General features: G+C 35.9%; 1 protein-coding gene across 2 annotated transcripts; it reads left to right on the top strand.

Moving 5' to 3' along the window:
* Nucleotides 1-430: 430 nt before the first annotated feature.
* LOC113761045 (palmitoyl-protein thioesterase 1) lies at nucleotides 431-8,682 on the top strand. Of its 2 annotated transcripts, none has more exons than XM_027303855.1 (12): nucleotides 431-712; nucleotides 1,616-1,700; nucleotides 2,648-2,699; nucleotides 2,796-2,816; nucleotides 2,898-2,951; nucleotides 3,913-3,963; nucleotides 5,457-5,519; nucleotides 6,312-6,377; nucleotides 6,693-6,731; nucleotides 6,949-7,065; nucleotides 7,174-7,266; nucleotides 8,055-8,682. In XM_027303855.1, the coding sequence occupies exons 1-12, from the start codon at nucleotides 613-615 to the stop codon at nucleotides 8,334-8,336; spliced, it is 1,023 nt and encodes a 340-aa protein (XP_027159656.1). In that variant the 5' UTR covers nucleotides 431-612; the 3' UTR covers nucleotides 8,337-8,682. The 2 variants fall into 2 exon arrangements, with proteins under 2 accessions (XP_027159656.1, XP_027159657.1); XM_027303856.1 differs by having other exon boundaries at nucleotides 628-711; nucleotides 1,608-1,700.
* The last annotated feature ends 1,404 nt before the right edge of the window (nucleotides 8,683-10,086 follow it).

Genomic DNA, 10,086 nt, shown 5'->3' with positions numbered 1-10,086 from the left:
TCCTGACACATCAAAAGTTAGAGAATTCAATTATTTACTTTGTTCGTTCAATGATGGAAAAAATTCATCTGTTCAAAAGTAGAAAAATAGATGAAAGTTAAAGATACAGCATCTTCTAGTTTAGAATTGATCCTCCACTCCAAAAAAAAAAAAAAAAAAACACACACACACACACACAGAGATCATAATAGTGCGCTGTTTCTGTCTGACTCACTATTGTTTTAGCACCTCGATCTAGACAAAAAAAAACAACATGTCAACTATAAATGAACCGAAAAGCCCTGGCCTACTCTGTGACGTACACCATCATAATTTCCCATGCCGTTGTTGTTGCTGAACTTGAATGTTCGTTGGCTCCTCCAAGGCGAAGGCCTTAACTATGCTTCACCAACCAATCCTTTTCTCTGCCATTCTTTTTTCTTTACACGTTTCTGCTACCTTTCTTGTGCAGTTGGCTCACATGCCTGCACTGAGAAAAGTCATCCATCTACACCCTCTATTCTCTTGGACCGCTTTGAAAAAACTTTTTGGTTGACTCGTAAAAGCGGTGCTGAAACTTAGTGCCACTGCCGTTATCCACTAGGACGTTCAAATTTTGTTCCTGCGAAATCAATGGCTCTAAGTTCATCATTTTCTACCGTCTGCATGTTCTTTGTCACTTTGACTTTGATGCCAACGACCCCATATTGCATCCCTTTTGTTGTCTTTCATGGTAATTCTTTTCTTGATATCATCTGTGAAATGTTTCAACATGCTGTATTTTCAGGAGGTGGCTAACTATTAGCTATATTTGTCTCTTTTTTTTTAGCTATATTGATTATTCAGCCATAAGATTTTTTCCCGTCTTTTCTGCTATGAAGCTTGATTAAGTGGGAGGAGCTTTTGAGCTGCCTTTTTTTGGTCATATATGATTTTGTATGTAATTTATTTACTTTTTTTTTTCAGTTAATCTTTTCATCTTCTTTGTGTTGACAACAACTTCTTGTATTTAGGCTTTAGAACCACCTAGTCTTTGCTTTATATAATAATGCTCTATGATGCAAGTTTTGGTTGTGTATCTGCTGCATTTTTAGTACCGGTGGAATATTTCAGGATGAAAGTTTGTTTCGTGAATCTGAATTTACTGGGCTCTTCTTGCTGAATTTTCATTTTCTGATTGGCAAATTCCACATTAGAAACTTTTTGCTCAGGTGTAGAAATATAGTGCTACTGAAACATACGTAGGTGTTCCGGAACTTAACTTGAAAAGCTCATACCTTTTGTAAAATATGTAGTTCTGAATAGTACGTAGTTGTAATACAAGGATTAAGAAGGCAATCGTATTTATTTAACTCTGAATCTCCTCTGCATTTTAGCAGAGCATCTTTATTGTTGTTTAACTAATTAACTATTGAGAAGAGCAGAATCCTGCTTCGAGACACGATCAATTCTTAGTATTCTGTTTGGCATATGTATGCCACTTCCTGGTCATTTGGATTCCTGCTCCTCCGTTGGATAGAAAGTTCTGATTTTCATGCATTTGTCCTTTGAAACTAAATTTGTGACCTGGGCATAAGCTCATACATCTTACCTCCAGTTCAATTGTGCTCACCTTTGTTTATGTGTACGATCGCAGGAATTGAGGATGCATGCCGTCATAAAGGGGTAGAGCGTTTCACTGAAATTCTGGCTAACTGGTCCGGAACTCAAGGACATTGTGTGTATGTCCTTATCGCACTATACTTTTGTGAAGTTTTCAGACTTGTAATTGCTCTTAGTCTTGTTCCATGTATTTCTCTCAATTCCAGTACACATAGTTACCAAAGGTTGATCAGAGGCATGTCAAAAGCAGATTGATTTTGAGTCATTCCAACAATTTGTACACTACAACTTGGAACTCTAAACTGAGATCCAAGTTTAGTCTTTTAAAGTTGTAAAATCACAAAAAACATATTCCTTGTTTAGTCAGTCACTAGCACCTAATAAATTCACTTTTCTGTGGAACTTTTAGTTGGATGGTGTATTTTGCCTATCCTATGGTTACAATATATAATTGAAGAAAGAATAAGCATGGCCCTTTCATAGTTCTCAATATCTGAGGGGTGAGCTTTAAAGAGCAAGCATCACCTAATCTGTAGTATTTCTCACCATATTCTCATTTTCTGTTTCTTTTTCCTTGTTCTGCAGTCATCAGAAACCCATATATCCAGCAAAAGGTTGCACTAATACAATAAGCAACTTTCACATGTTGTTATTGGGTACTCTAGACCCCCAAATGTAACTCAGTAATCTCTTCTTGGAGAGCTTAAAAAACTGTAATATTCCCCCAGTGGAGACCAAATTACATCGCTGGTCTATGAGATAATGGCAGACAAATTCTCAAACTGTACATTCTTGTCAAAACAACTGCTGGCGGACTGATATTATAGCCTATTATAGCGTCAATGCTCTCCTAATTTTTAATAGAAACTGAAATGAGTTTGGTTGCAATGTTCTTACTCTATAGCAGAGGTGTTAGACGCTTGTCTATGATTTTAATAGAAACAGAATAACGCTCGTCTTAGACAATTGGAGTGGAAATCCTGAACTACATATATGTGCTAAATTATTTGATTATCATGCTCATGCTGATTACTGAATGCAAGTTCTTAATTCTATACTTGTGCAGTGAAATTGGTAATGGAGCGTGGGATTCCTGGTTTATGCCATTCCCTAAACAGGTCTAGCAATAAGTAGCCTAACAGCTGTTTTTTGTATATGCATGTAAAAAATGAGAGAATTCTATATTAACCTTCTTTTTGATATTCTATTTCCAGATATCCATTGCTTGTGAGAAGGTATTAAAGGCATAGTAAAGTTTTTGCTTCCTTGATCTGGCAATTGGCTTTTCCTAAGTTCATGATTTCTTCAAACTATAGGTGAAGAAAATAAGTGAGCTTAGGGATGGTTACAATATCGTTGGACTTTCCCAGGTAAGAGATGCTTAGTCTGGTGGCAAATAAAATTTTTACTCTGGCATTGTCAGTTTGGAGTTTTTGCATCATAAACACATTCCAGGTCTTCTGGCAGAAAATTCTTCAGCAATAATAGTTTCAGATTATTCACCCAAATATTGATATTTTTATTGGGTATCATCGAAATATTGTTGCCTTTATTGGTGTTCTTGAACTGAGGAATCGATTTGTAAATGTCCTTAGAAGTTGGTTTCTTCTTTCTCTACAAAAGTTCTTTTTTTCCCAAACTTTCTCCACTCTTCCCTCTCCTTCTCCAGTGTTTTCTCCTGATTTTCAAATTAACAACTGATTTACTTTTGATAAACAGTTACTAAAGCCTAGCATTATTAGTACTACTACTAGTTTTGTAATCATCCACATCTTACTTCCCCTTTTTAATTCTTGCCCTGCAGTTTTTTCTTCTTGGTATCCTTGTTTTCTACCATGCATCGGTTTTACTCTTATCCATGACGATGATGACACTAGCGAGGATGGCTTTTTTTTTCCATTGCTGCTGCCATTTGACGGCCATAAGAATCGCCTGGCTACTTTAACGTTTTATTGTAGTGATTTTTACCTACTAAAGTTCATCATATCAGGGTTCTCCTTTTGATTCCTTAATTGACTTTTAGATTTCCTGTCAAAAGTAAAGCAAGGGAGACAATAATGGACATCTATTAAGTGCCTAATGATCTTATGCCAGCGGACAAATTCATGGACTTCTCTTTTATGCTTTAATAGTTTGAATAATTCAAGTCTGAGCCTCAAAATTTAAAAATTAATTACGTTCAACATATCAGATTAAAGAGGTCATGAGTGATAAAGGAAACGACACATCCAAGCTTAATACAAATACATTATTTTCTGGTGAAATTTTGTTGATTAATTTTCTCACATCTTTATTATGATGGTTAATGACATTTCTCATTTCTCCTTCTAGGGAAACATGGTAGGCAGAGGGGTCATTGAATTCTGTGATGAAGGACCTCCTGTAAGAATCATTCTGAAATTTTCAGAACTATAAAACTACCTTGTTATTAATAGGTTTGATTCGTTGATGGATGCATTTCTCATGAAATCCTCATCTTGAAACTATATCTAAATTGATTATGTTCTGGTAAAATTATCTCCTTAGCCAGCTCATCTCCTTTCTTCTAATTATTCTAGCAGGGTTTAGTAGGTGTGCTTGCTTAGAACTGGTAACCTTATATGTGCACAGACACACACATACATGATGGGTGGATGTTTATATGCAGTAATTTAGCTTAAGCTCAAGTTTTGGACACACAGGAGGGCTTCTTCACTTAGGAAATTCTACTATTCTCCAATTTTGTTTCACCAAGAAGCTAGCATCTGATCTTTTCAAGTAGTTGAGCACCATTTGTCTTTGAGTACCTGTTAGGACTAGATATTATAAGTTGAAAACCGACATTTGGATTCCAACCATCTGCAATATCATGACAAAGGAGTAGTTACTACAGTGTTCTGCACTTTGGATATGCACTATGAAGAAATTTTCAGCTGAGGAAATGAAAATCAAAGCAGCTGTCAGAACAAAGTTAAGTGTTTTTCATGGAGCCTGAAAATTTTAGGACATCAAACACTATCTGAAGTTGCAGAACAATATCCAGATAAATTTATTAACAAGGCAAAAATGGAGGGAGACAAGATTTTTTGAAGTGAACCTTTTGTAATCACAGTGAACTATGTGATGTTTAGAACGCACCATTTTCACAATTCAATGAAGATTTCAGGAGTAGAATGTCCGGACCTTTTTGTATAACTTAACATTTATTTAACATTTTATATATATATGTGTGTGTGTGTGTGTGTGTATGTGTGCGTGTGTATAGAGAGAGAGAGAGAGAGAGAGAGAGGTTAAAGATGTCTATATATATCTAGAGAGGCTAAAGATGTCCTTTGGCACAAACAAATGGAGACTTCAGAAGTAGGATATCAAGTTCTTTTTGCATTTTTTAAAAAAAAAGGACAGGCTAAAGATACAAGACATTTAACAGTAAAATTTGTTTTCTGCTCTCTGATTATCAAAGTTTTGCCTGCTTCAGTCCTAACTATTACTAAATTTTGCTCTGAGAGGCCTACCAAATCTCTGCAGGACTTGGAGCGTTTGTTTAGTTCATTACACAGATATAACATCACTGGGTATTTATAACTCCTTTTTCGGAATTTTCCACTTGCATGGGCTACCAATGAAAGGGTGGTGGGGAATGCATGGTTCAAGCTTTTGCATAGGGAAAACATAATTGAAAAGTAATGAGGATTTGGACACAGCCTGCCTATTACAGGAACTAGGTTGATCTACCTGAAACATGACTTTAATTAGAGACTATTGTTACTGCATCAAATGCAAGACAAGATTTTTGCATCCAGAGGAAACTTTGGCTGTTTTTTGTGGCATTATCTTCATATCTATTTGTAAATTAAAAATCAATGTTAAGCCTTTCTTCTTGTTATTTGAAACAGGTGAAGAACTTTATATCTCTGGCAGGTCCTCATGCTGGGATAGCTTCTGTTCCTTTATGTGGAGTATGTGCATATTACTTTTCTACTTGTCTTACATAGTCTCTTGCTTCTGATTAGGAAATTTTTTGAGATTCATTTTTAACATGCTTGACAAATTACAAGTGCCATGCAGCATTATTTCACTTGCCTTGAGATTGCTTTTGGCTTTTGGATGTGGTCATGTGACTGATGATCTTTAATGGCCATCTCCTGTTGGGTTGCTCACATTTGTTGAGCATCTACATAAAGCTTCTGTCAAATACACAGAAAATGTTTCACCTTTTTGAGGTGCTGAATGAGGAGAAGAGTTGAGAAAGCATAAAAATCAGGAAGAAAATGAAGGATATGAGGACATTTAGGCAAAACAACTATGTGTAAGAACATGGATGAACAAAGACTTAACAATCATGCTGATTTTAGCATTCTCTCAGTTAACTTTTGAGAAGGAACAATTTCAAGGAGAAATTATGAGTAACATTGACATACCCGGAAGGAATGAAATAAAAACTTCAAACAAAAATAGGTACTACAAACACATATTAGTTATGCATGCCTCATTAAACACAATTTAGTCATATTGTGAATCACAATCAGAATTTATTTGGATACCTTGTCTTCATGTATGAAGATTTGGTAAATTGCTAGGTCATGAAGTTTTTTATCCAATGGATATCTGGAAACGTACAGCAAAGTTAAAGTGCACATGTACTTATGCATGGAAATTAAATTCATATTCAGATTTTCTAGCACAGTTCACTTCCCAAAAACTTAAAAAAGGCGATAATAGTTTGGTTTGACCAATTTCTGTCTTTGCAGTCCAGCATCGTATGCGTTCTTGTTGATTTTCTAATCCAGTTGGCTGTGTACAGTGACTATGTCCAGGTTTGAATTCCCTATCATGCATTGTTCGACTTTAGATTTATAGATGTCCTCTAGAAATGAAAATACGAAAAGTTTTGCTCTCTAAGAAGGGCTGATTTTATATTCTTTAGCAAATGTCTATTTAAGAGGGTAAATAGTCAGCCTGTTAGCTAAGTATGATTTTATTGACATTCTTTTCTGTCAGTTCCTTAAATTCCTTTGACAAACATTATAGTTGGTTCCCATTTCTGTCTATGTTCTATTTCCTTCTTTATTTCTATTCTCTCTGTTGGGAGCTTACAACCATTTGAATTGTCAGCTTTGACATAATTGCAGGACCATCTAGCACCAGCTGGTTACATAAAAATCCCAACTGTAAGTTACATCAGAATTGTCTCTTAAGATTTCAAGATCTGTGATAATGCTGCATTAGCTATCTTTGTATGTGTTAACATAAAGTGTAGACAAACACAGTCATCGTGCATTGACATGGTTTTTCTTCTCTCATATTGACAATATCTCCAGTAAAATGATACCAAGTAGACACCAAATCATATGTTCCATCTCTCTTCTCTACTTTTCCCCTTTCCAGGATATTGACGGTTACAGAAAAGGATGCAAGTTTCTTCCCAAACTCAATAATGAATTTCATAAGAATGCTACTTACGAGCAAAGATTTGCTAGCTTGGAGAATTTGGTGCTTATCATGGTAAGTTGGGGAAGCTTCATTTTTGTTTGAGTCTACCTTGAACATCCAATTTCTGATGTCACTGAAGAGTCTCCTGCTTCTATTTCTTCATTTTTCATGTCTCATTAGTTTGAGCAAGATGAAGTTTTGGTGCCAAAGGAAACCTCTTTGTTTGGATACTACCCAGATGGTTCTTGGTGCACTGTTTTGCCTGCACAAGAGGTGATTTTCATAACATGTTAAGTTTTCAAAATTATTTCAACGACTACATTTCTTTCTGACTTCTCCTGGCGAGATACGTTTACTTCTTCGACAAATAAAAAGCATATGCTATTACTGTTACGAGAACCTTATTTGTTCATAGGAGCTGAGATCAGGAAAAACTAAAGCTGGTAATTAATATCTTAAATCCAGTATTCCTCACTGCAGTAGAGGTGATATTTTCTTGTCCTAGATATGATGGGGGAAGTACTTAGGCTGGTGCGAGGTACAGACCTTTTCCCTTGGGATGTATTCATTACATAGAGGAAACAATACAGTACTGAGTTTGCTTGAAAACAGGCAACAGTTCTACCAGATAATTACTCAAGTTCAGTGGCAAATAGTAAGATGGAGTTCTACGGGAAAATATCTAGATATAAATTACTCCATATCATGGTTGACTTCGAACTTATGCTTGGCGATGCAACCATTTTTCTTGTTATCTCTACAACAATGAGAATCCAAAACAAAGAAATTGGTTTTCAGCATGACTTGATGCATTTTTTCCCAATTACAAAGCACCAGAGTTCTGCTTTCTAGGTTATACAAAAGAGAAAAGAGTTGAGTTCACCACTTTTGTGTGATAAAGTCTGTCAATAAAAGAGATATGCAGGTCATTTTTATCCCTCATAAGCTCTATTGCTTCTTTTGGTTTTGCATTATAACTTTCCTCAAGAAAAGCACCGAGAGATGAGAAATGCATCTTTGTCATTGTCACCTATTCTAACCAAACTTGCTTTTATATGCAGACAGCACTCTACAAAGAAGACTGGATTGGTTTGAGAACCTTGGATGAAGCTGGAAAGGTTAAGTTTGTGAATGTTTCAGGGAGTCACCTGGAAATTTCTGTTGGTGACATGAAGAAGTATATAGTACCATACTTGGTGGACAATGGCACTGCACAGCCTCCCACAGCTCAACCCCCAACTACAGATGAATCATCCATCCTACAACTAAAATCTTTCCAGCATATTTACCAACAAATTGATGGGCTAGAGCAAGATAATATTCGACTGCAACTAATAAATTGAGTTGAGACTGCTGGATACATTTCAATTGGTGTTTCGGAGAAGAGAAAAAGAAGTAACAAGAATAAGCGACTATCCTTCCATCTCAATTCACTCAAAGTATCGTCCATCCAAAAAGATTGGTTTGCTGCAGTACGTTGTTTAACAGAGTCTCACAATCCATTTCATTAATTCTACACTTGTCTTACCCAAAAAAAAAAAAAAATTCTACACTTGTACAAGCAAGAAAAACAAATTTGTTAGCCATTGATTTGTATTACCACTTCTCGAGAAAAAACTATGGGAGAGTTCCATCTGGTGGATGTCAAATAATATCATTGCATTTTCCATGCGAAATGCTTTGCATTAATCTGGTACCTCTACATTTTTGTTCTCTTTTATTTGCAACAAGGGATAACATATTCTCAATAGTTTGCTTCCCATTACTGGACTGAAGTTATACATACAAGGTCTGGCTGATCATAGTAATGAATTTTGTGAAAATTTGACCACCGTTAAGTTGGGATATGGTGCCGCTTTTATTTTTTTATTTTTTTTGTTTATTAACATCATATATTAACTACAGAACTAAGATATCTCTACGATAATAAAGCAAGAATAGATGGTTTGGTGTGAACAATTTGCTGTTACTTTTAGAATTCACTTTTACTCTCCTCTTCCTCTTTTTCCTCCTATCCTCCTCTTCCCCTTCTTTCTCACAATAACTAACATCATTAGTGTAATTAATTTCCTTCTAAAAAGTGTAATCTTATAGAAAAATTTGTTAAAACATCAAAATCTTTTCCAATAGTAAAAGGTTTAAATAAAAATAATTTGTTTTTAAATTGCACACCATGCACACACATTGGGTTTTGCCCTTAACACTAGCTTAAATTACTACTTGCACAAATAAAGAGAGGCAAGAGACACACATGTTTTGGCATGTCAATTTTACTATGCACTGAGATGAGAAATACCGGATGCGACTCCTATACAAAAGAAACAAAGCAAGCTACCCAGGAACCAGTCTATCCTTTTAGTTTACTTTGGTCGCTGAAGGACCCAAAAGGTAGAAAACTTTTTGCTTTTTCAGCAACTGAAAGAAACACACACACCCACTCAATTAGAAAACTCAAAAGGTAGAAAACTTTGCTTGCTTCTTGCATAATTTGCATTTGTGGGCTCAGACTTTGGCTAAAAATTCCACAAAGAAAAGTCTGAATCAGGGTGCGTCTAAGAATGCTGTTAGACCCCAAGTACATTCACCTCCTGTAGAATTCCAAACTTGGCACTTGAAATGCACTTTTTTTGGATATTTAAACTGCAGTCAAGCAGCATTTGGAGTAAATGATTGTATAAAATCCTATTTCCAGGATAGTCATAACTGGGTGAAAAATGTGCGAACTTGCAATTTCTGCCTGTCACGGGGATGATCTATAAAGTCTCACCCAAAGACAAGAAGACATCAGCCAGACTCCCCTGCAAGCCGAAAGCTATATTATCAATCATGAAAAAATGATCAAGAAGACGGCTAAGAGGCTATAGCTCTCAACCATTTTCACCAGTTGTAAAGCACCACTATCACTCACACCATCAATCGCCCTACTGCAAACTCTCTGGCTGTAAAGTTGTCAGTCAGATTGACCCTGGCACTGGCCCCTCAAAATAGCAAAACAATGAACCAAGAAGAAGATCATTGCACTACCTTATTGTCATATTTTATAGTAGTAAAATACATGCGGAAGGAAGTCATTCTGATAGTTCGCAAGCATCA

Source organism: Coffea eugenioides, chromosome 2 (assembly GCF_003713205.1).
Source record: "Coffea eugenioides isolate CCC68of chromosome 2, Ceug_1.0, whole genome shotgun sequence".
Classification (NCBI taxonomy): Eukaryota; Viridiplantae; Streptophyta; class Magnoliopsida; order Gentianales; family Rubiaceae; genus Coffea; species Coffea eugenioides.
This window is presented reverse-complemented; position numbering and strand designations above follow the sequence as displayed.

What these genes read in the sequence shown, in the direction of transcription:
- LOC113761045 (XM_027303855.1), top strand. Translation starts at nt 613, where the DNA reads ATGGCTCTAAGTTCATCATTTTCTACCGTCTGCATGTTCTTTGTCACT. An exon ending in CCCTTTTGTTGTCTTTCATG is followed by an intron (nt 713 to 1,615) that starts GTAATTCTTTTC and finishes GTACGATCGCAG; the next exon opens with GAATTGAGGATGCATGCCGT. An exon ending in CTGTTTTGCCTGCACAAGAG is followed by an intron (nt 7,267 to 8,054) that starts GTGATTTTCATA and finishes TTTTATATGCAG; the next exon opens with ACAGCACTCTACAAAGAAGA.